General features: G+C 44.6%; 1 protein-coding gene across 1 annotated transcript; it reads right to left on the reverse strand.

Annotated features, from left to right (window-relative positions):
* Positions 1-265: 265 nt before the first annotated feature.
* LOC309569000 (B-cell receptor CD22-like) lies at positions 266-21,288 on the reverse strand (the record flags this gene model as incomplete). Its single annotated transcript, XM_082274761.1, has 5 exons — positions 266-537; positions 10,772-11,062; positions 15,597-15,980; positions 20,381-20,445; positions 21,170-21,288. 5 exons carry the CDS (start codon positions 21,286-21,288, stop codon positions 266-268), a joined length of 1,131 nt encoding a protein of 376 aa, XP_082130887.1.
* Between the last annotated feature and the right edge of the window lie 5,716 nt (positions 21,289-27,004).

Raw genomic sequence — 27,004 nt, forward strand, 5'->3', positions numbered from 1 at the left:
CGGCACTCGGCAACCGGTTAAATTTACCTTCAACTATGTAGTACAAAGGCCTTCCTAATTGGATACAATTGAAAGTGTTGTTTAGTTTTGACCTCATATTATTTGGTTTTTGGTAAATCTAACAGAAAATTGTACAAGAAAATTGAATGTGTATGGCCAGCCTTAAGCCCATCCTACAAAGAACAAACAGCTGACCCACTTTTAGCTATTAGATTTATTTTTGTATCCAAAGTGAAATGAACATAGCATTCCAGTATGAGCTCCACTACTTACACAGCACGGATACTTCCACCGAGTTTGATTCGCTTTCACCAATACTGTTATTTGCTTTACAGAAATATTTTCCTGGATTACTGACTTGCAATTGGTTGGGACTTCCTCCTTTAGAGTTTTGTTGTTGCTTTTGATTATTTTTGAACCATGTGATGTTATAGTCTGGCGGATTGCTGCTTTCAACAGAACAAGTCAAGGTCAATGGCTGCCCTCTTTTTATTTCTATGGTGGCATTAGAGAAAATCTGAACATTTTTGGGGGCATCTGGAATGGCAACAAAAGTCAAAATTATTTTCTAGGCTTAACAAAATGGATAAACCACAAGAAATAAAAACATATAAATACACAATAGGAAAAGGTTAGAAGCCCTGTCAGGTTATTATGCTATCCAGGACTCCATTAGAGACATTTTATCCTCACTTCATGTCCTGCTAACCCTGTTTTACCAGGCGGGAAGGGAGAAGAACCCTGCAACAAAAGGGGGTATGGAAAGGCTAGAACAACTGTCAAATTTGTATTTCTAGTATAATCATCAGTACATATAGGCTTATGCACATGGGCTCAAAATATTCTGTGTTCAGATCCATAATGCATACAGATCTGAATGCAGCTGTATGTCATCATGCCACTGACCCATGCACATAGCTGAGCTCAGCTTCATAAGCGGTGTATAAAAAATTACATATATATATATACAGTGCCTTGCGAAAGTATTCGGCCCCATTGAACTTTGCGACCTTTTGCCACATTTCAGGCTTCAAACATAAAGATATAAAACTGTAATTTTTTGTGAAGAATCAACAACAAGTGGGACACAATCATAAAGTGGAACAAAATATATTGGATATTTCAAACTTTGTTAACAAATAAAAAAACTGAAAGATTGGATGTGCAAAATTATTCAGCCCCTTTACTTTCAGTGCAGCAAACTCTCTCCAGAAGTTCAGTGAGGATCTCTGAATGATCCAATGTTGACCTAAATTACTAATGATGATAAATAGAATCCACCTGTGTGTAATCAAGTCTCCTCCGTATAAATGCACCTGCACTGTGATAGTCTCAGAGGTTCGTTTAAAGCGCAGAGAGCATCATGAAGAACAAGGAACAAACCAGGCAGGTCCGAGATACTGTTGTGGAGAAGTTTAAAGCCGGATTCTGGCCTTTATGGAAGAGTGGCAAGAAGAAAGACATTTCTTAAAGATATCCATAAAAAGTGTCGTTTAAAGTTTTCCACAAGCCACCTGGGAGACACCAAACATGTGGAAGAAGGGGCTCTGGTCACATGAAACCAAAATCAAACTTTTTGGCAACAATGCAAAACTTTGTTTGGCGTAAAAGCAACACAGCTCATCACCCTGAACACACCATCCCTACTGTCAGACATGGTGGTGGCAGCATCATGGTTTGGGCCTGCTTTTCTTCAGCAGGGACAGGGAAGATGGCTAAAATTGATGTGAAGATGGATGGAGCCAAATACAGGACCATTCAGGAAGAAAACCTGATGGAGTCTGCAAAAGACCTGAGACTGGGACGGAGATTTGTCTTCCAACAAGACAATGGTCCAAAACATAAAGCAAAATCTACAATGGAATGGTTCACAAATAAACATATCCAGGTGTTAGAATGGCCAAGTCAAAGCCCAGACCGAATCCAATCGAGAATCTGTGGAAAGAACTGAAAACTGCTGTTCACAAACGCTCTCCATCCAACCTCACTGAGCTCGAGCTGTTTTGCAAGGAGGAATGGGCAAAGATTTCAGTCTCTTGATGTGCAAAACTGATAGAGACATACCCCAAGCGACTTACAGCTGTAATCGCAGCAAAAGGTGGCGCTACAAAGTATTAACTTAAGGGGGCTGAATAATTTTGCACGCCCAATTTTCCAGTTTTTTATTTGTTAAAAAAGTTTGAAATATCCAATAAATTTCTTTCCACTTCATGATTGTGTCCCACTTGTTGTTGATTCTTCACAAAAAATGACAGTTTTATATCTTTATGTTTGAAGCCTGAAATGTGGCAAAAGGTCGCAAAGTTCAAGGGGGCCGAATACTTTCGCAAGGCTCTGTATGTGCCCACTGCCCTGCATATGAACTGCATTTAACAATGTACACATTGTGAACCTCAGACATGAAATATGAACAAAGCTTATCCCTCTATAGCAGTGATGGGGAACCTTGGCACCGCAGATGTTTTGGAACTACATTTCCCATGATGCTCATGCACTCTGCAGTGTAGTTGAGCATCATGGGAAATGTAGTTCTAAAACATCTGGGGTGCCAAGGTTTGCCATCACTGCTCTGTAGTGTGCACTTGTCTCTTGTCATTTCAGTCTGCTGCTTTATTCCTCTGCTATTTGCATGAGTCACTTCTGACACCACAAGAAAAATGGTGTCCGAGGAGTGAGCTTTAGCACACAGCCTGTGATTGACAGCCTCAGCTCTGTTCCTGTGCACTAGGTGTAAAGGTGGTAAATATACGCTAATGACCCTGAATGGCTGCCTGCATACTAGTTGCATAAGACAGTGGGTGGCAGGAGCCATTTGCATCTTGCCAACCAGGGACACAAGTCCCAGCTGTTGTCGCCGTGTTCTCTGCAGAGATTCCGCCGCTGGCAACCGGATCGGCTTCAAAAAAAGGTAAGTATACTGATTTCTTCTTTACAAGACTTGATAGGTTAGTGTTAGATCGTGTTAGATCGTGGAGGTCTTTAGATGCAGGGATTTTAGTTTTAGTGAGGTCTTATCCTTTAAAAAACCCCAAAAGAGAAGATTCTGTCTCTGATGATGTACTAGTATTCATCGCATACTAGTACATTATGACAGACTTGCCTGTAAAGTGGAGCCCTCCTGAGCAACGCTGTCATGGATACCTGGTGCTGCCATCTTCACCCGGTCTTACATTCGGGTTCACGGGCCCTGGCTGCATGAGTGGGCAGGCCCCCAATGATGTCACTCCTGCACCCTCGGCCCCGACCCGGAACTCTGAAGGTACGGCACGGGGATGCCGTCTCTTCAGAGTGCGCTTGCTGGTGACATCACTGGCAGCATCCCTTGTGAATATCTCCTAAACCGTGCAGGTTTAGGAGATATTCACAGTACCTACAGGTAAGCCTTATTATATGTTTACCTGTAGGTACAAGTGAAAAGTGGAGTTCACCTCCACTTTAAGGTAAGTATTTGTGCCTTTAGTTCAGAATAAATTAATGGAAATAGCTACTCGTGTAATATAATGTACTGCTGTCAATAGAATTTTTGATATTAACAGTGTAATAGTTGGCTCAACAATTGGTGTTTTAGCCTATATATGAAGGTATATTTGTAATCTTTGAAATGTGAGTGATGTAACCTTCTTTTATGTGTTCTTCTGTGATTTTAAGATTATCTTCAGTTTATTTTTTTTTTATTATAGTCTACTATACTGTGGGGGAGAATTTCTAAAACCGGTGCACACAGAATCTGGTAAACAATCAGCTTCCAGGTTTTTAATTGAACAAGCTGAAGTTTGAAGCCGATTGGTTACTATGCACTGCAATCAAAAAACAAACACAAGGGCGCACCGGTCTAGCGCATTATCCTCCAAAAAAAGGCTTTATTAAATACAGAAATAAAAATACTCACAAATAAGTTCTTGGTAAGTGCATATCACAATACTGAGTTGCCCTCAGCGTCAGAAACTGAAGATGTACCGTCCTCAGTAGCTTAAAAATGGCTTACATATTTCGAGGCTTAGCCTCTTCCTCAGAGTCTAGCTCTGAGGAAGAGGCTAAGCCTCGAAACACTTAAGCCTAGGCTCTGAGGAAGAGGCTAAGCCTTGAAACGCGTAAGCCATTTCAAGCTACTGAGGACAATACATCTTCCGTTTCTGACGCTGACGGCAACTCAGTATTGTGAAATGCACTTACCAAGAACTTGTGAGTATTTCTATTTCTGTATTTAGTAAAGCCTTTTTATGGATGATAATGCGCTAGGCCGGTGCATCCTTGAGTTTGTTTTTTGATTGCAGTGATCTCAGATCATCCTGGTCTTCAAGGGGCTGCAAGGCTGAAGCATTTAGGAGAAGCCAATTGTACAGTCGCTGGTAGCCGCTTGTGTGTGGCTGAAGCTGGTCAGAAGGTCACTTCCCTGAGTGCAGGAGATAGGTGCATTGCACCATTTTTTGTTTGGTTACTATGCACAGCTGCACCAGATTCTGTGTGCAGAAGTTTTAGTAAATCCTCCTCTATATCTACGGTATTTATATGTTTGGTGCCTAAAAAGTCCTGTATCATATATAAAGTTTTTTGATTGCAAATGTTTTTCTCTATCGTTCATTGACGGATGCAGTTCTCTGATCCATATCAGAAGATTTTTGGGGTGGACGCGGGCCCCCTCCCTGGGATGGTCGGACCCCCACACTCCTGGGTTTTCCTCTATCCTGTTGTGACCCCCCTCCTCCTCCCCCCTCCGCCTCCACGTGGGTCTGAGACCTTTTTTGCGGGCTACATGGGGGTCGGGGAGTCTGTCGTCCGTGGCGCTCAACTAATCGTGCGGGGGGGCCTTGATGAGGTTACTGCAGCTGAGTGGTGTAGATGGGCTGGCGGGGGGGTCCCCCTGTGGGTCCAGATTACTGCATCCCCTCGCGGGCTGCCATTTTCTTGTAGCCTCCGTCTGCTTCTATGGTGGCGGCCATCTAGGTACACCTGTTTTCGGCCATTTTGCGGTGGATTGTTTGCTGTGAAGGCCGGTGGGAGTGCCTGGAGGCGTTCTTTTGGTGGGAGGAGCCCCCCCTTCACCCCGGGCAGTTCCCTGGCTCACTTCCTTTTATTGAGCCACCGCTGAGACCCTACTGATATGGATCAGTGAACTGTGCCCATCAATGAACTTAAAGCGGAGTTCCGGGCACAAAAACGATTTTTTTTTGTGCCCCTCCGCTAGGTAGAGCTCACCTGAAAAGGAATTGGATAGTTATTTTTATTTTTTTTGTTTACTCACCTTTTTATTGAAGATCGTAAATACTCACCTCTGACTGCTTCCTCCCTCTGAGCCGCGGCTCACCCCGTCACTTCCTGCCTCGCGATGATTCCTGGGAGCTAAATTCCCCTGCTAAACAGCTTCTGGGCATGCCCAGAAGCTGTTTAGGAATGCGGCACCGCACCGGAAGTGACGAGAGGGGTCGGTGCAGTGCATTCTGGGACACAAAGACGCGGAAGAAGACAGAGAAGAGGACCGCGCCGGCTTCAGCTGCCCACAACGGAGATGGAAACGCTGTGGAAGAAATTTTCTAAGTAAGTATTTCTTCTAAAAGGTAAGTGCGAACCGGGACAGATCAGAGGCTAGCCATTGTGGAATGTGCTAGCCCTGACTGTCCCAGGGGTATGTTCAGCAAAAAATAATTTCTGTGCCCGGAACTCCGCTTTAAGAGAAAAGGATTTTACGGTAAGTCAAAAATCCAGTTATTTCTGCCTATGCCCCTGTTGTAGTTTTCCTTCAAATCTAAACCATTGTTAGCGGGACCGGAAGTGAGGGTAAATCTCTCTAAATCCCAGATAGCAGTAAAAACCCGACAATAGTTCTAATCTTTCCGGACTCTATAGAAAACCGGAAACATACATTGGAATTGTGTTTGCAAAAGTTTTTTTAAAATAAAAACATAGGAGACATTGTTCAGACCAAAACTGTGTGATGTCAGACTGATATAGGATAAACCAACCCAGGGAAACATATGTGCAAGTATTCAAATGAAAAGAGTTACAGAATAATCTAACCAATCAACATAAAGATACACCTTGAGGCTGATTTTATTGAAGTAGTTGATAATCTTTACTTGAATATTCACTTCAAAGTGAACAGGAATTTTCTTGTTACATGACTAAACACCCAATCCTGTGCAAATGAAATAAGAAACCGTTAATTTGCTTTTCACCTGATTGGATAATCGAAGAGAATATTCACAGAATTTGAGTGAAAATTCTAAGCCCCTGTAGTAAATGGCCCTCAGCATGTTCACGTTTGGTAATATGGAGCTCATCAGGATTGTTTGATTTACCAAAAATCCCTGCTTGACTTCCCATACAGCTCATATCCCAACGCTGGCAGTTCTTCCCCCTTCTACCGTTTTCTATATCATCGTCATTTAAGAACCAGTATTAATGGTACAATTTTGTGATATTTGTTATTTGATGCATATTCTGACTACCAGACAAGCACCATAGGAATTATCATATTCATATTTTAACCATTGCATAAGATTATTCTGCTACATCTATTTAGAATTTAAAGTGATACTAAAGTCTGTTTTTTTCTTACAAAAATAACAAACATGTTATACTTGCCTCCTCTGTGCAATGGTTTAGCACAGAGCAGCCCAGATCCTCCTCTTCTCAAGTCCCTTGTCAGCGCTCCTGGCCCCTCCCCCCTGCTGAGTGTCTCCACAGCAAGCAGCTTGCTATGGGGGCACCCGAACCATGCCGCTGCTCTGTGTGTCCATTCAGACACTGAGCCACAGTTTGGCCCTGCCTCCTCTTTTTCCTCATTGGCTCACTGACTGTGATTGACAGCAGCTTGAGCCAATGGTGCCGTGCTGCCATCTCAGCTAATGTGGAGGGCAGCTGAGACTGTCCTGCAAAATCGCTGGATCAAGATGGGGCTCAGGTAATTATTATGGGGGGGGGGGGGAGCTGAGAGGGGCTGCTTCATACAGAAAGTTTTTTTTATCTTAATGCATAGAATGCATTAGGATAAAAAAAAACCTTCTGACTTTACAGCCACTTTAAGAGCCTATTCACATTAGCGCGACTTGTCAGGCGACTTGTCAGCTTGACAAGTCGCGGTATGTCGCGGTCCATTGATTAGGACAGGACCGCTCCAACTTAGAAAAAGGGTCCTGTACTACTTTGGGGCGACCTCGGAGCGACTTGCATAGACTTCCATTATGTGAAGTCCCTGCAAGTCGCGCTGAAGTCGCGGTGCGCGACTTCACAGGTCGCCCCCCAAAGTCTTGTCGCGCTAGTCTGAATGGGCTCTAAAGATTATGTTTTGGCAAATAGTTTTTGCCAAAACATAAAGGCTTCCCCCATTGTTTCTTTGGCAAAAATAATTTCTTAAGAATATTCAGTCAAGAAATAAGTTAAAGTGACCCTGTCGTCTCTGGGGCAAAGGAAATTGAAACAGGGCCAGTCATTAAAAGAGGATGTTTAACACTTACCTCGGCAACTCCAATCTGTCTTGTAGGACCCAGTTGTGGTAGAACAACCGGTGGGATGGAACGACACCTGAAAGTTATGGATAGCGGTGGTACCCATAGCTCTGCAAGAGAGCGAAGACTGAAATCGCCACCCATGGGATAGGTGAGTGCTAAACCTCTTTTTAATTTTTTTTATCCCCAAAACAAGTTGTTTTAGAGCCCTTACACACAGGCGGACTTCAGCAGCGGATATACCTGCTCTGCGGGGAATTTGTCCACTGATCCCCATTGAGCAGGCGGAAGACAGGTCCATGTCCGCTCCACTTATGCAGAGTGGACACTGACACAGCACGCACTCTTCTATAGGAAGTCAGATGTAAGCGTACTGCCTGGCCGTTTACATCCGTCTGTTTATATGGAAATGGATCAGGTGTCACATATCCATTGACATCTGCCGCTCCATTAACCACTTTACCACCGGAGGATTTTGCTGTCTTCCGTCCAGGCCACTTTTTGCGATTCGGCGCTGTGCAACTTCAACTGACAATTGCGCGGTCGTGCGACGCCGTACCCAAACGAAATTTACGTCCTTTTTTTTCCCACAAACAGAGCTTTCTTTTGGTGGTATTTGATCACCTGTGCGATTTTTACTTTTTGCGCTATAAACAAAAAAAGAGTGTTTATTTTGAAAAAATAACAATATTTTTAACATTTTTTTATATGAAATTCCCCCCAAAAAAGATGTAAAAAACAATTTTTTTAAAAGTTTTGGCCAATTTGTTTTCTGCTACCTATGTTTGGTAAAAAAAATCGCAATAAGCGTATTTTGATTGGTTTGCGCAAAAGTTATTGCGTTTACTAACAAAGGGAAAGATTTCTGTCATTTTTGGTGGTTTTTTTTAACGCGTAATGGCGGCGATCTGCGATTTTTTTTGCGGGACTGCGACATTGCGGCGGACAGATCGGACCCTTGACTGACATTTTTGACACTTTTGGGGGTACCAGTGACATTACTGCAGTAATCAGTGCTATATATATGCACTGTTACTGTAAAAATGACACTGGCAGGGAAGGGGTTAATTTTATTGGAGAGGGAGGGGTTAATGTATGCCTGGTGCTTACTGACATGTAGGGGGGGAGGTGACTGAGTGACAGAAGGACAGATCGGATGTCCAGCTATGCTGAACAGTCCGATCTGTCACTCCCTGTCACTATGGAGATCCGCCCGCTGTGTTTACACACAGCGGGCGGATCTCCAGACTCGATCCCCGACGATCGGGTAAGAGCAGCGGCGATCGCCGCTGCTCCTCCCCTGGCCCGACTCCCGCTGTGAATGAAAACAGCGGGAGCGAGCCTCCGGCGGCGCGCAAGCGCCGCCCAGAAGGGGGAGTGTCTGACGACGTAGTACTACGTCGTCAGACGATAACGAGCCACTCTGCCGCAGTAATATTACTGTGAGCAGTGGTAAAGTGGTTAAGGGTAATGCATGGTCCGCCTAAAAAAAATTGACAGCCTGCCTGTGTGAAACTTGAACTTTAAGTAAAAAAGCTAAATAAACAGATTATATATATATGGCCGATATTTTCGGACATTCAAAAAATGTTTTTGTTATTTTTATTTATTTATTTTTTTTTTTACAGGTACTCTTATGGAGGTCTAAAAGACCCCAAACCCCTCCTCTGCACTTAAAAGCATTCAAAACGCCAAGTTTGGCTGTTTTGAATGCTGTCATTTTTTGAATTTATGACATCACTTCCAGGTTTTTACATGAAGACCCGATCAGAGCCGAATGCGGCTTTGATCGGGTCTTCAGCAGCCGTGCAGGTAGGTTGCCCGGTAGGTTGCCCGGGAGACCCAGGCGAGCCGCGGAAGGTGGCAGGAGGGGGGGGGGACGTCCCCTCCCGCTCCTTGCAATGACAGCCGAGCGGCTTCTCAGCCACATCGGTTGTCATTACAAGACAGCCGACTGTTGGATATGGACGCCGGTACCGGGGTGATGCCTCTAGCTGCAGGCATCACTCCGGTACAAGCACTTTCCTGGAATATCGGCAACATCAGGGGCCGATTCCGATATATCGGGTAAAGTTCAGATCGGTCCCCGATATAACGGTGTTGCCGATAATCGGTCGATCCATAATAAATATATATATGTTATATATATTCAATAAAGGGACTCAGTAGACCACTTACTCTTTTTTGCTCTCATTCTTCTTTTTCAATGATGTAAGCTGTTTGAGCTGCCAAAGGATTGATATTTCTGGCCACCCAGTCCTGAGATTTACACAGCCCTGCCACACAGCACAGTTTTATCTAGGAGGGTGGAAGGATACCTGATTTTTTTTTTTCCTGCTGCGGAAAGAAGAAACACTTTGTAGGTCTTGTACCTTTCAAGTCTGACTGGACCATGAAATGAGAAGCAGCAGACCGATTAATTAATTTTTCTCTTGCTTAGCTCTCTCCTCATTGTCAGCATGTTCATTGCACTTCAGCACAGCTGATTGGCTGCTTGTGCTGCTTCTCCCTCCTGCAGTTTGAACGTTGCTATACAGGCTGATAACAAGTCAAATGTGGGTATTTATATTGCTTGCATTTAAATACATTTTATTTATTGATTTATTAATGAATGCAGAGGCATTTATTTGTCTCTTATATCTGCCTGGAGCTTTAGGCTGCATTCACATGTCAGCGTTTGGATCGCGGGCAGAACCGCCGCGGTTCCGCCCGCGATCCAGGGATTATTGCAAATCGCGGGACGCCTAGCGTTGCCCGTTGATTTGCAATAGCCCCCCAAACGCCGAGCGATGTTGCCGCGATTTCCGCCTGCCGAATCGCGGCAACATCGCGCAAACAAAATCGCGGGACGCAATACGCTCCAAAGAAGCTCTTGTACTTCTTTGGAGCGTATTGCGTCCCGCGATTTTGTTTGCGCGATGTTGCCGCGATTCGGCAGGCGGTAATCGCGGCAACATCGCTCGGCGTTTGGGGGGCTACTGCAAATCAACGGGCAACGCTAGGCGTCCCGCGATTTGCAATAAATCTCCGGATCGCGGGCGGAACCGCGGCGGTTCTGCCCGTGATCCATACGCTAAGATGTGAACGGAGCCTTAGGGAAGAACATTCTTGTTTATCAATTCTGTTTTTAATTGTTTACTATTATTCAAATCCGCAAATTTCATGTCAGTCCTTTATAAAAAAAAAAAAAAGTGGATGACATTTTATGACAAAATATGGTGAATAAAGTGTGATTTTGCTAGGCTGTGTGAATCGGTACTATAGTGTGTTAGTGGAGCCTTAAAGCTTCCAAACCTCAGTCATTACAATATGAGATAAGAACTTACACAATACATTGAGTTGGACTGTTGTATTATCGGATTCTCCGTCATTCCCATTAAGAACACATGTGATGTTCTTCTTGTTGTCTCTCCACGATGGACGGAACGTCAAGGTGCTTGTGGTGCTTATTTTATTAGTGTCGTCTCTGAAATCTGTTGTGCTGGTACCGTTTACGTCTTCAATCCAATCAAAGGTAATGTTGAAAGGACAGTAGAAACTTATTGAACAGGTTAAAGTAGCAGTTTCCAACTCTTTTATTACCGGTAGAGGTTGCATTTTTAAGGTTGACCCAGTATCTGAAGAAAAAAAAAAAAAATAGATTAAAGTGTTACTAAACCCACAAGAGTAAAATCAGTCTGTATATCCAGTAAAGCATGCTTGCTATACTCTCTGTGGAACCTAAGGGGTTAACCCGCTGCATTGTGTAAAAAGGCTGTTTGATCCTGTCTTCTCTTAACCTCCCCTCCTACCACCGCCCCCTGATAATTTCCTGATAACACAGAGTCTATGCCAGTGATGGGGAACCTTGGCACCCCAGATGTTATGGAACTACATTTCCCATGATGCTCATGCACTCTGCAGTGTAGTTGAGCATCATGGGAAAATGTAGTTCCAAAACATCTGGGGTGCCAAGGTTCGCCATCACTGGTCTATGCCATGGAGTCAGGCTGCACATGCTCAGTTTGGTGTGAATTGCTAGAGAGGTTTTGTTTTTCTCTTACGTCCTCCGACAGTCGCCGCCTTCTCTAAGTCATCACAATTGGGTATTGTCCACCTATCCCAATTGTGATGACTTAGAGGAGGCGGCGACTGTCGGAGGACAGGTAAGATTTTACAAAAATTCAGTTTTCTCTTACGTCCTCCGACAGTCGCCGCCTCCTCTAAGTCATCACAATTGGGATAGGTGGACAATACCCAATTGTGATGACTTAGAGGAGGCGGCGACTGTCAGAGGACTCAGAGAAAGGAATTTTACAGGTAAGATTTTACAAAAATTCAGTTTTCTTGGTCCTGTGCTGGTCACATGCACTCTCCAATCGGCACTGTCCAGACAGAGGGTCAGGGGTCCTGCAGTCTCATAGGTCAGTCAGAAAACCCCTCCTACAAGCTTTAACCAGTGCTTGGCTGGACACCGATAGAATTCACAGGACTGCTATATACTGCTGATGAGAAAAGGTATTTAGCAGTTTATATTTACTGTGTACTGTGGGCAGGGACGTACCTAGAGCATTTAGCACCCAGGGCAGATCCTATATCTGGCACCCCCCCCTCCCACTAGGCAGCGAACATGTGACGACACCGCTCACTGAGGCCGGGAACCTGGAAGAATCCTCTTCCCTCTGTTTCCCCAGGCGGCCAGGACCCTTTCCCTCCTCTGCAAAAATGGCACTGACCCAAGGATAGTCACCGGGCAGCCGGCGCCAGACAGAAATACATGCAATTGGCAGTGGCACGCTTACTATGTGCTACTGCCAGTGGCGTCACTAGAGTTGGTGTCACCTGGTGCAGTAAACCATGGGGTCACCCCCCCCCCCAAAAAAAAAAATTCCTGTTTTCTGAAGTCGCCAAAGATGCAGTGCAGCTGCAGCGAACTTTGGTGCGCTTTCAGAAAATGAAGAAAAAAACATGCAACCTATAGCTATAGCTGCGGATAAGAAATTTAGGAAGACCTCCTTTACATTACATTACAGTGGCAGGTTATTGTGCTATAATGGCAGGTTAGGGTACTATAGAGCCAGGTTAGGGGGGTAAAGTGGCAGGTTAGGGTGTTATAGAGCCAGGTTAGGGTGGTAAAGTGTCAGCTTAGGGTGCTATAGAGCCAGGTTAGGGTGCTATAGTGGCAAGTTAGGGTGCTATAGAGCCAGGTTAGGGTGGTAAAGTGGCAGGTTAGGGTGTTATAGAGCCAGGTTAGGGTGGAAAAGTGTCAGGTTAGGGTTTATATAGCCAGGTTAGGGTGCTATAGTGGCAGGTTAGGGTGCTATAGAGCCAGGTTAGGGTGGCAAAGTGGCAGGTTAGGGTGGCAAAGTGGCAGGTTAGGGTGGTAAAGTGGCAGGTTAGGGTGCTATAGTGGCAGGTTAGAGTGCTATAAAGCCAGGTTAGGGTGCTATAGTGGCAGGTTAGAGTGCTATAAAGCCAGGTTAGTGTGGTAAAGTGACAGGTTAGGGTGCCATAAAGCCAGGTTAGGGTGCTATAGTGGCAGGTTAGACTGTACAGGGCTCCATGATTTCTAACAGCAGTCCTGTCCACTTCCACTGGCTACAGTCCGGCCCCCAAAAATTCTGAAGGCCCTTGGTCTAGAAAGCTTGGAGACCCCTGCTATAGACAACAGGAGAAAGACAGGGTTCTGTGGTACTTTTTGTGTTGTCATAGAAGGCTGAATGTGTGTTGTCACCCCAGAACTGGAAGGTTGTTACTGGTAGGATCACCAGGTAAGAACACCAAACGAATGCAGCCAATACATCTAAAGATTAGTAAATTGCAAAACCTTACAGTTTTCTTTTTTGTGTTTGGATGCTTTTTAGGCCTCTTTCATACCAGCGGACTGATTGGGTTCACCTGTCCATTTCTCAGGTGGACCCGATCGGACCACCCATTGTTCTCAATGAAGCGGCGGATGTCAGCAGACATGTGTGCGATGTCTGTACCATCACAAGCCCGGCTGCCGGACTTCCTTTTTTCCAGACCATTGAGGTTTAGGATTCCATCTTCTGGCCTTTCCATCTGGAGGCTGTGCCTCTGTATGTCTCCCTGGCCCGGTGTCCCTTCCCTCCCCAACTCCCGGTGGGAATGTACTCATACATACTCATATGTGCATATACATATACATGCATACTCATATGTGCTGTTTTATTTATTGGTTTGGACGTAGAGAAACAGTAGTGATCATACTGGTGGACTGTGATTATGGCTGAAATTATATATATCTGTGTTCTCTCCTGATGAAGCGAATTAGTGTATGCCGCCGTACCGTACCGAACCGTTCCAACACCGTACCATGCAGTGGGAAAGCGCAAAAGCGGGCCGAACCGTTCGGTTCCATGCAGTGGAGAAGCGCCATATAATTGGTGTGTTTCTCGTTAACCACTTCCGCACTGCTCACTAGAGCTCTACTGTGGCAAAGTGGCTCGATAACGTCTGGCAACGTAGACCTACGTCACCAGACATTCCCCTCTCTCGGCGGCACGCGCGCACCGCCGGAGGCTCGCTCCCGCTGTATTCAGTCACAGCGGAAGTCGGGCCAGGGGAGGAGCGGCGGCGATCGCCGCTGCTCTTCCCCGATCGTCGGGGAATCGAGTGTGGAGATCCACCTGCTTGTGTAAATACAAGCGGGCGGATCTCCTAAGTGACAGGCAGGGTCAGATTGCAGGGTTCAGCATAGCTGAACCTGCGATCTGTCCTTGTGTCACATAGTCACCTCCCCCCCACACACGTCAGTAAGCACCAGGCATACATTAACCCCTTGATCACCCATAAAAATTAACCCCTTCCCTGCCAGTGTCATTTTTACAGTAACAGTGCATATTTATAGCACTGATTACTGCAGTAATGTCACTGGTACCCCCAAAAGTGTCAAAAATGTCAGTCAAGGGTCCGATCTGTCCGCCACAATGTCGCAGTCCCGCAAAAAATTTGCAGATCGCCGCCATTACTCGTTAAAAAAAAAAAAAAACACCAAAAATGACATAAATCTTTCCCTTAGTTAGTAAACGCAATAACTTTTGCGCAAACCAAATGCAAACCAAATACGCTTATTGCGGTTTTTTTTACCAAACATAGGAAGCAGAAAACAAATTGGCCAAAAATTTAAAAAAATTTGATTTTTACATTTTTTTGGGGGGAATTTCATATAAAAAAATGTGAAAAATATTATTTTTTCAAAATTGACAATTTTTTTGTTTATAGCGCAAAAAGTAAAAATCGCACAGGTGATCAAATACCACCAAAAGAAAGCTCTGTTTGTGGGAAAAAAAGGACGTAAATTTCGTTTGGGTGCGGCGTCGCACGACCGCGCAACTGTCAGTTAAAGTCGCACAGTGCCGAATCGCAAAAAGTGGCCCAGACGTAAGACAGCAAAATCCTCCGGTGGTAAAGTGGTTAAAGTCCCATGGGCCTTTTTTTCCTTTCTTTATGTGTGCGCTGTCATCCAATCCGATCTGAACAGACAAGGAGTCACTGCTCAAGGTGGTGTGATTGCCTGATGACTCACACAGGTGCATGCCCCGGCTCGCCTCCGTGAAAACTTGATAAAAGAAAAGGAATTGGCAGCACTCCAGGTTGAGTCAAAATCCAGGTTTATTGACTGGACATCCAAATATGACAATCGTGACAAGGTAGACGCGTTTCACACACTGACTGTGTGCTTAATCATTACCAAAGGTAAGTGTGTGAAACGCGTCTACCTTGTCACGATTGACATATTTGGATGTCCTGTCAATAAACCTGGATTTTGACTCAACCTGGAGTGCTGCCAATTCCTTTTCTTTTATCATCCAATCCGATCTGGTGTGCTAAAAACAGATGGGGATCCGTTCCCCATCCATCCGGCGGATCGGATAACAGTCGGATGGAAACAGACAGAGGCAGTCCATTTCTATCGGACCGCCCCATAGAGAACAGTGGGCTTTGTCCATGTCAGCTCTGTATAGTGGAGTGGACAGGGAGCTGTCATCCCCTTGCTCAGCTGGGATCAGAATAGATACCCCCCCCCCCTCTACTGAGCAGGTGGATCTGCTTTGACAGATTCTACTCTGTCTGAAAGGGGCATTTAGAAGGACCTCTGGAAAAGTCTTCCCTCTTGCAGTCAGAAAAAAAAACACGTAAATGACTTACCAGATACTGCGATGGTTAAATCCTTTGACATCCACTTCCATTCCTTTTTTGGACCCATACTCCACAGCCTTAGATTGTAAATGCCTTCATCCTTTTTCTGAATATTTCTTATTAGTATGGTGCAGTCCGTGTCTGACTTCCCCACATACTGCACTCGTCCAGCAAACAAAGGGGCCACATCATTCTCATCCTTGCTGTTGTAGACAGTCGTCCCATTATATTCCATCTTTTTATCATCATAAAATGCTTTATAATACCATATAAATTTGCCACCAGTTTCTTTTAGTGTGTGCTTGCATGGTATCATCGTGCATGAACCTTTCCAGACCTCAATTTTATCCAGGACTGTAATTTGCACATTTGGAGCACTTCTACTGAAACAACCTACAACAAATACAGTTACGAAATTATTGAAATCATTATTCCAACTCCTTTACTTTGCAGATTTTTGTATTCTCCATTTTTGTTTTCCCCTTTTAGTACAGTGTAGGTTTTTTTTTTATTACAGCTGTAACTTTGGTACATGTTGTTTTAGGGCGGTGATGGTGAACCTTGGCACCCCAGATGTTTTACAACTACATTTCCCATGATGCTCATGCGCTCTGCAGTGTAGTTGAGCATCATGGGAAATGTAGTTCCAAAACATCTGGGGTGCCAAGGTTCGCCATCACTGTTTTAGGGCATGTTTCATTCTCTTTAGTGCTGCCACTTGGTTCAGTACTTACACCTGGCTTGGTTATTCACTGTGTAGCCTTGCTCAGAGAAATGCAGCCTTTCTTACAAAAGTGCCCCCACTAGGTCTCCATAGTTGCCAACATTCTCCAAAAATGTATAGGGAATATATTGTAAAATGTATATTTTTTTGTCTGTGGGCGGAGTATTGATTTAATTAGGGGTGGGGGAATTTATTTGTAGGCGTGGTCTAGCTGTAGTAGAAAAATTTGGCGCACCATGGCGACAAATGGGCGTGATTTGAACTATGCTAAATATCAGGTGTGGCTTAAAGGGGGTGTGGTTAAATGGAGTCTGAGATGAAAGAGGAATGGAGGGAAAAGAAAGAGAGGGATAGAGGGAGAGAGAGAAAGAAAGGGAGAAAGAGGGATGGAGGGAGAGATCCTACACCGCAATAGCATTATGTGTATGCCAGAAAGTTTAACAATCAGCAGATAAAGATACTCCATCCTCCACCATCCTCCCCAGGCAGTTCCTCTAAAACAGATGCAAGAGATGATCGGAGACTGCAGACATGATACAAGAGATGATCAGAGAGTGTGCAGACATGCCAAAGGAGATGGTCAGAGAGTGTGCGGACATTCTACAGGAGCTGGTCAGAGAATATGAAAGCACGCTACAGGAGATGTTCAGAGATTGTGTGGACATGCTACAGGAGATGATCAGAGATTGTGTGGACATGCTACAGGAGATGATCAGAGATTGTGTGGACATGCTACAGGAGATGGTCAGAGAGTGTGTGGACATGCTACAGGAGATGGTTAGGGAGTGTGCAGACATGCTACAGGAGATGGTTAGGGAGTGTGCGGACATGCTACAGGAGATGATCAGAGATTGTGTGGACATGATACAGGAGATGGTCAGAGAGTGTGTGGACATGCTACAGGAGATGGTCAGGGAGTGTGCGGACATGCTACAGGAGATGATCAGAGAGTGTGCGGACATGCTACAGGAGATGATCAGAGAGTGTGCGGACATGCTACAGGAGATGGTCAGGGAGTGTGCGGACATGCTACAGGAGCTGGTTAGGGAGTGTGCGGACATGCTACAGGAGATGGTTAGGGAGTGTGCGGACATGCTACAGGAGATGGTTAGGGAGTGTGCGGACATGCTACAGGAGATGGTTAGGGAGTGTGCGGACATGCTACAGGAGATGGTTAGGGAGTGTGCGGACTTGCTACAGGAGATGGTTAGGGAGTGTGCGGACATGCTACAGGAGATGGTTAGGGAGTGTGCGGACTTGCTACAGGAGATGGTTAGGGAGTGTGCGGACATGCTACAGGAGATGGTTAGGGAGTGTGCAGACATGCTACAGGAGATGGTCAGAGAGTGTGCGTACATGCTACAGGAGATGGTTAGGGAGTGTGTGGACATGCTACAGGAGATGGTCAGAGAGTGTGCAGACATGCTACAGGAGATGGTCAGAGAGTGTGCGTACATGCTACAGGAGATGGTTAGGGAGTGTGTGGACATGCTACAGGAGATGGTCAGAGAGTGTGCAGACATGCTACAGGAGATGGTTAGGGAGTGTGCGGACATGCTACAGGAGATGGTTAGGGAGTGTGCAGACATGCTACAGGAGATGGTCAGAGAGTGTGCGGACATGCTACAGGAGATGGTCAGAAAGTGTGCAGACATGCTACAGGAGATGGTTAGGGAGTGTGCGGACATGCTACAGGAGATGGTTAGGCAGTGTGCGGACATGCTACAGGAGATGGTCAGAGAGTGTGCAGACATGCTACAGGAGATTGTCAGAGAGTGTGTGGACATGATGCAAGAAATGGGGTCAGAGACTGCTGACATGATACAGGAGATGTGGTCAGAGATTGCGGACCTGATACAGGAGATGGGGTCAGAGACTACGCACATGATACAGTAGATAGATAGGGTCAGAGATTGCAGACATAATACAGGAGATGGGGGTCAGAGATTGAGGACATGATGCAGGAGATGGGGTCAGAGATTGCGGACCTGATACAAGAGATGGGGTCAGAGACTGCAGACATGAAACAGGAGATAGGGTCAGAGATTGCAGACATAATACAGGAGATGGGGGTCAGAGATTGCAGACATGATGCAGGAGATGGGGTCAGAGATTGTGGACCTGATACAGGAGATGGGGGTCAAAGACTGCAGACATGATGCAATAGATTGGGTCAGAGACTGCGGACATGAAACAGGAGATAGGGTTAGAGATTGCGGACATGATGCAGGAGATGGGGTCAGAGATTGCGGACATGATAAGAAGATGGGGTGATAATCACCTTCAGTCCTGTCGTGTCCCGGTCGGTGTCTCCTGTCGTGTCACCTGTCGTGTCCTGGTCGGTGTCACCTGTCGTGTCCTGAACTCCTCCTCTCACAGCCCAAGCGCTTCATTCACCTGTGTCTTCAGGGGGGCGTGCCCACTGCATTCAAGGCAACACTATGATGGTATCATTGTGCATGCGCCCCCTGCCCGAACGGCCGAGCTTGCCTGAGCTCAAACGACCGACCTTGCCGGTGCAGCACTTGTGCAGTTAGAAAGTTGGTTTTTACAGGTGGAAACTGTGGCCGTACCGGGACAATGACAATTATCCGTGATTCTTCCTGGGAAAATTGGGACTGTTGGCAAGTATGGGTCGCCTTTAACCTGCACAAGTGTGCCTGTAGCCCCATGCATTTTTCTGGGGAGAGCAGTACTCCACAGAACCACTGGAGGCCACTATGAGTTCAGTTCCCTGTAGGAATGGAATGATCCATAACACGCATGTGCAAGATGAATAGGATCTGGCAAGGCCACACATTAAAGATCATTGGAACAGAGACAGAGGTAAATATTTGACCAGGGGGGCTGCACTCGGGGGTGGGGGCATGCCCTTAAGCACTGTTCTTTCACATGTAGTACTGTAAAAAAGTATTTGCCCCCCTTCATAATTTTTTTCTTCTTTATCATAATGAGAATAAAATTATTAATAATAATATTATTATTATTATTCTACAGAATTTATATAGTGCCAACAGTTTTGGGCATCGCTTTACAACGTTAGGGCAAACTGTAAAGATGCAATACAATTCAATACAGGAGAAATCAGACCGCCCTGCTTGGGGGGATAGCCTATCTAAAGGTAAGCCAATGAGGAGGTAGTTGCAGTAGTCGAGGCAAGAGCTAACCAGGGAGTGAATCAGGAGCTTTGGGGTTTCATTGGTTAGGAAGGGACGTATTTTGGAGATGTTGCGGAGGTTGCGGTAGCAAGCTTTGGATGTGGGGCCAAAAGGAGAGTTCAGAGTCCAGGATAACAACTAGCACCCTGCAGTGTGAGGATGGGTTGATGGTTGTGCCACTGCTGTTGACAGAGAAGTCCAGCAAAGAGGCATGTAGGGGAAGAAAATATTATGAATAATATTTATTTTTTACATATTGCACACTTAAATGATTCAGATCATCAAACAAATTTTATTATTACACATTATTAACCCGAGTAAATACAAAATGTAGTTGGCCGGAGAAGCATAGTTTCTTGCGGGCCACGTTCAGGTCAACATACATCTTGGGAGGGGGAATGGGTTCTAGTTGGTTTGGAGGGGGCATAAGGATAACTGTACTCTCTATTAAAGTATTTTAAAGAAACACTGAGGATTAATTACTCCATAGTGCCTGCAGCTACAGAGCTTTTTTAAAATAACAACAAAAAAAAGATTTACAGTTTGTTAAAGGTCTCATTCAGGGCGAGGGTCAGTGAAGGGTCTCCTACAAAGTAAAATTATTGCCAAAATGAGTTAGAACCTCTGTTAGGTTTTTAATTCTGTTTGTGTTCCTATTGGGGAGACTTTCTTTTATTGCATTTGTGGTCACGGGACAGGAACTTTGTTTTGTAGGCTCAGAGAGAGAAAAAAAAACATTTTATGATGTGAATGGGGGAACAATGTACTATGTACAGCCTAGCAGAATGCATATACATTAGATAAACAATAAATGAATATAAGAAGGAACTGGATTTGCTTTAAACAGGACCTGGTTTTCTATCCACTTATATTTGGTCATTTACCACAATGACTGATCTGCTTTCACTTACCTTCAAGAAATAATATTAGGAGTCCACAAGTCCATATTATCCTGACCTCCATATTCTTCATAAACCTGAAAGAAAAATTCAGATATCAAGCCAACATACAGTATAATAAGGTGCTTGAATCAAGAACTGCTTGTGTTGCCCTCTGTTGAATTAGGGCTCCTACCAGATGGGCCCTGACACTCGTAGTCTGTGAGTGTGAATGCGCACCTTGTTAATGCAGTTTCAGCCTCCAGGTGGTGCATGCAGGCAGTCAATTCATGTCCAGGGGGATGCAGCGTCTGCATAGGCACAGCCATGGACAATTTGACAGTGGTGTGGGTGCAGATGGGTGGCCCTGAACGCAAACTGTCTGTGTTCTAAGGTGTTTGCCTGCATGGCTGTCAAATTGGGATAAGCGGCTGTGTTCATGCACTGTCCTTTTTTGGTCAGGCTGGCCATTGACGACTCCTTTTTTTTAAAATTCTTTCTATCTGCCAGTAGGCTGATCGATAATAATAATAAAAAAATAATAATTATTCCCCTATCCACACAAGCTAGTTGGATGGAGGAATCCTCCCTGCTGTGCCATTGTATTTTGATAGTGGGATTCCTCCGATGTCAGAATACTGTCATAAGCAGCTGCAGCTCATCCCAAACTACAAAAAGGAACCTAAACATTTCAAACAACGAACAAGAAATAGCACAGCCCATTGGTAAACATATATCAACAAACATTTTGCCCTTGCCATTTGCACCCCAGCAGAAGGCAACAACTAGGATGTCTTGGCCAACAACAAACCTTTACCATACCTACGAACCCATGACACTGCATTATCAAAAGAAGTATAGGACACCGTGCAAAGCTCCAGATCAATGGCATCATTCACTGAATGACAGCGAATGAGGCCCTCTACACCCTGAACAGCCATGACGGAAAAAGCACGTGGTGCCAAACTTGCAATGAATTGCCAAAATAACCCCCTGCATTTTGTGGCTGGCTGTGAAGAGGCTGCTGCACCCCTGGCCCCACCCTAAAAGGAAGGAACCAAACTTTGTGGAGACTACATCAGTTTCATGCAGAGACTGATGTTTTTGTGGTCCCACTGTAAGGAAGGCTGGACTGCCTTGCGCTGACTAAATTGCTTGTCATAGCGAAACCAAGCAACCCCACCATAGACTCGCTGGCCTTCGCTGATAGGGTCCAGATTATGAAAAAAAAGGGGGGGGGGGAGCAATTATCAAGGGTCTTTTCCCCAATGACACTAGCTAAAACTGCTTATGCCTACAACCAGTTTGAGAACGTATGGGGAATCAACCGATACTGCAGTTTTTCTTCTTCCTCCTTCTTACTTTAATCTGGTTTAATTTTAAAGATTTCTCCAATGGCAACAAAGAAAATTTCCACATACTCACCCTTCAATATATGCTCCTTCACTTCCGTTTTTAGATGCGCACCCAAATGCCCTTTTAAAAACACACATACCCTTCACATTTTTGCAGCATTTGCCAGACATATCCCATCAACCCCGGCGACTCCTTTGTCAGCCGCTTTGTCATCCGAAGGCTTACCAGCCATAATTACCACATACACCACCAGCCGTTGACCAGAGGAATCCGATGGTCCGCACCCGTACCAAGAGGGCGAGCTGGGGCCTCAGATGGAATCCTGATTGCCTGCCCACTGACTCTAGAGGTGGCAGCTTGTGCTGTGGACCATGCAGCCACCGGAGACGACCTCCCTATGACAACACCATCTGGGCCAGGGGTACCACCAAAGAAGGGACTGTGGACCCAGCACTGCTTCCCAAAACTCCAGCCAACCTTCCATTGCTCCTAATCCCTGCTGAGCTGTCAACTAAGCCCCCGGAGCCCCCTTGAACAGAGAGAGAATGAGAACAAAACAGAGGCTGCAGGCATGCTGCAGGAGATGCAGGGGCCATGGGCAAGGTGCAGAAGATGCAGGGGCTGCGTGCATGGTGCAGGAGATGCAGGGGCTGCGGGCATGGTGTAGGAGATACAGGACTGCAGGCATGATGCAGGGCTGTGGGCATGGTACATGCAAAGCTGGGGGCATGGTACAGGAGAGGCAGTGCTGCAGGCATAGTACAGGAGATGCAGTGCTGCGGGCATGGTACTGGAGATTCTTCTGGAAAATCTCCTGTACCATGCCCACAGCACTGCATCTCCTGAGGAGATGCAGGGGCTACGGAGGGGTTTCATTTACCGTTTAGTGAGGCGCCTTGGCCTTGCATTTAAAAATGGCACTGCCCGGCGCCAACACATTACCGCGCATGCGCCGTCTTCCCGAGAATAGCCAAGCATGTACAGGCTTCCCCGAGCGGTGGCGGCGCATGCGCAATGTACCTGTCGGGCCAGCCACGGCCATTTTTTTTTTCAGGTGTCGAGATGCGTTAATCTGATTCATCCTGTCAGTAACTGACTATGAGCTGTGATGGCCGCACGGCGCCCCTGTTGCCCATGGCGCCCTGTGCGGCCGTACAGCTCGCACACCCCAAAGGCCGCCCCTGGGTCTAATCAAAGTCTTGCTGCTGGATACAGGTTAGGTAATGACAATCTGCTCTCTGCAGAGGGAGATGCATCTATGATTTGTGCAAGGATGTGTAGTTCCTTTATGTCCAGTTCCTGTCTGATCCCTGATGCAGGACCACCATTTCCTTTATCAAGTTCTGCTCTATGTAACTTCTGCTCCAGAGATGGAAAGTTTTTGTCACGAAAGGCTGTGCCATCCGGTATAAGAAAACCTGTTACCTCAAGCATGAGATACCTGTCACAGTCACTGAACTGTCTCTTCATTTTCCCAAACCAACAGTGTCTATATGCAAATGATATAGTGTAACTGTAAATTGTGCTAAGATTTTAAATGCATTCAATGAACCAGACACACTTCTAGCTACTTATTATTTATCTAAACTATATGTCTAATTGTTTGAGGGCATCTCACCATCACACCTTTAGAAACTCAAGAAGCATGCCACTGAAAAACCCATGGGCATTGTTGTAGAACTGCCCTGTCATTAGAACTATAACTGTTTGCCTACTGCCCTATAGCAGATTTACTGCTACAGGTTGGCCACGCTGTAAAGAATCACTTGTGTATATATACGTAATTCTGCACTTCCAGATAGGGGGCGCACACATATGCTGCTTCTGCTGTGATTTCTCACAGCAAAAGCCGTTTAGCAGGTGCCGGCCAATGGATGTGTGCCGGCACCCGCTGATTGTCAGGAAGATGCACAGGAAGGAGCTCTGCATGCATATGTAAACCATGCAGAGCTCCATTCTGACAGTAGGAGAGTAATGGATTTTCTTTCCGTGCAAAGGGAATAAAATCCATCACCTCTCTTAGTAAAAGCAACTCCCACATTAAGCAAAAACACTGGCTAGGCACACATTCAACCCTTTGATTGCTCTAGATCAGGGTTTCTCAACCAGGGTTCCTCCAGATGTTGCTAGGGGTTCCATGAGCAATGATCAAGTTCTACCTCTCAGATAAGTTCCCGCTGTTTAGAAGGGGATGACGCGCGCGCCCCGGAAATGATGTCGGGGCCGGTGCAGGCGAAATGATTCCTGGGAGCGATGACGTTCAGCTCCCAGGAATCATTGCAGAGCCAGGAAGTGACGACGGGCCGCGGCCGAGGAAGGAGGAAGAAGGAAGTAAGGTAAGTATATTTTCTTCGCTACGAGGTAAGTAAAAAAAATTCTGCGCCAACAGCGAATGTATCATTATCTGGATTGTTATCTAAAACCATTGGGATAACCAATGGGACGAGGCAGGGATGTCCCCTCTCACCAGTTGTCTTTGCGTTGCTTATGGAGCCTTTTGCTCAGAGCGTTAGGGACAACGCGGGGATAACTGGCTGGAGGGTCGCTGAAATAGAACATAAGATCAGCTTGTTTGCTGATGACGTTATGTTAATCATCACAAACCCACTCTCTTCCTTGATAGAGGTTGAGAGAATGATAAATGAATTTAGCGCAGTGTCATTTTATAAATTAAATATTACAAAATCACAAATTATGGGCATTAATATCACCACTTTGGCACAAAAATGGATAAAAGCGAAATTTTCATTCGCATGGTCTCCATGTATACCTTTCTTGGGGATTATCCTAACCCCACATACTTCCCAGCTTTACGATCATAATTATAAACCGTTTTTGGATAACCTATTATTACAAGCTAGGGATTTAAAAATACAAGACTTGACCGCAGCAGGAAGAGTGGCTACGTTAAAAATGATTATTTTGCCTAAATTACTTTACTTGTTCCGTACATTGCCAATTACCCTTCCATCTCAATATTGCACTTCGGTTCAAAAGCAATTTAACCAAATTATATGGCAAGGGAAACCACCTCGATGCTCATCCCTTATTATGAGGAGACATAGGAGGCACGGAGGGATGGGGGTCCCTTCGGTTCTCGCATATTATAGAGCATCTGTCCTTGACCAACTGAAGTATTGGTGGTCTCCTGAGCAGCATAAAAGATGGCTGAGAATAGAGATGAATGACTGTAAACAGGAGAACCTTAGAATCACAATGTTGGCTGTAATATTAGGAGCCGAGGTCCCTGTTATACAATCTATAGTGGTTAAAACAGCCCTAACAGTCTGGGCAGAAATTGTAGGAAAGCTACTAGAACATGGGATGATGTGCGAATTCCCCACTCCACTGGCAGTTCTTTCGTGCTTTATCCCTAACCTTGATATAAACCTATGGTTAAGAAGTGGTGTTGATAGTTTGAAAGATTTGTATAGCGACACAGGTATCTATTCATTTGAGAGTTTGACAGATCGGTACAAAATACCACCATCAGCATTAATGAGCTATTATCAAATACGTTCGTTTTTACAGAAGAACAATGTCACTTTATATCTTAAATTACCAACTACTATGTATAAATTGTATCAAGAACCAATGACTACCTCTAATGGTATTTCAATTATCTACGATATATTGAATAAACATAATATTTACTCTAAATCCACTACTGTTTTGAAATGGGAGAGAATATTGGGGAAAGTTTTTCCCGAAATAAGCTGGTTGAAAGCCTTTGATATTACATAAATCTCATCCAAATATATCAACCATTGGGAGTTATACCAAAAAATCTTTAATTTTTGGTATTTAACTCCTATGAAATTGTCGAGATTCTATTCCTCAACATCAGCATTATGTTGGAGAGAATGCGGTGAGCAAGGATCGTTATTTCATATAATTTGGGACTGCAGATCGATTAGAGCATTTTGGTACAGAATATTCTCCCTGGTATCAGAACTGGTGGGAAAAAATATAGTCCCAAACTCTGAAATGGCGATCCTTCACTTAAATATATACGAGATTCCCCTGGAGTTCCGAGTAGTAGTTATGCATCTCTTATTAGCGGCAAAGCTTTTAATCACTAGAAGATGGAACTCTCAGGAGGTACCAACTCCATCCGACGCGGTTGAATTATTAAATCAACAATGTCAGATGGAAAAAAATGTGGCTACCTTAAGTGCAACAAAGAAAATGTTTGAAGTTAGTTGGAAATCATGGTTAAATAATAGAAGATGCATAGTAACATTGGAATAGGATTAAAGCAGCTGGGATAATATAAATATCGTTAGGCAGTTTTAGACTTGCTTTACCTCCCTCCATAAAAATGAATGTTAAATGAGAGAGATTTGAAATAACGGTATTCTAAATATGGTAACCCCCTTAGTGGGGGTCAAAACTATAATGGAAGGAAGGGGAGGAGTGGTTGTTTCTTTTTTTTTTTTTTCTCTTCCTTTTCCTCTGGTAGTATAATGTTATAACTGACAAATTTACTGCAACAATGTTGTTCTTGTTTTTGCTACTGGATTTTGTACTATTTTTTTGTGGTTTGTATATTATTTTGCTATGTGAAAAATTAAAATAAAGAGATATTGAAATTAAAAAAAAAAAAAAAAAATGCGATAAGCCATTTGTTTTTCAGGTGACCCGGAGCGAGAAGATGGAGGTAAGTATAAAATTAGGGTGGAACTCCACTTTAAGGTATCATGAGTTATGGAAATATAAATTTCCTCTGCGTTGAAAAGATTGAGAAAGGCTTATCTAGAAAAACCCCAGCAAAGCATGATCCAATTTGCTACAGCAAGCAGGGGACAAAATCCCTTCCTGATCCCCCGAGAGGTAATCGGATATTCCCAGGATCAACTTTACCTATAAATATTTGTACCCAGTAATAATATTTACACCCTGGAAAGAATCCAGGCCTTTTTTTTAAAGCAATCCACTGAGCTGGCCAGAACCACCTCTGGAGGGAGTCTATTCCACATTTTCACAGCTGTGAAGAAACCTTTCTATATTTGGAGACAAAATCTCTTTTCCTCTAGATGTAAAGAGTTCCCCTTTGTCCTCTGTGATGACCTTAGCGCAGTGACTTGAGTCTCTCTGATTAGAACGCTTCTGTTGCACTGAATTGAGCACGGCTTTACAGGTGACTAAGTAGAATAGAAGCCGTGCTAATTTGAGACATGCAAATTGAATTGATGTTCCATTAGTAAATAAATACAAAAATAATACTTGAATAAACAATCAGAAGCAAATAATAAGTCAATGATGTATATCCAGATCTTATATAAGCAAAGAATAGAGTCC

This window comes from Pelophylax lessonae (assembly GCF_965119305.1).
Source record: "Pelophylax lessonae genome assembly, chromosome: 12".
Lineage (NCBI taxonomy): Eukaryota > Metazoa > Chordata > Amphibia > Anura > Ranidae > Pelophylax > Pelophylax lessonae.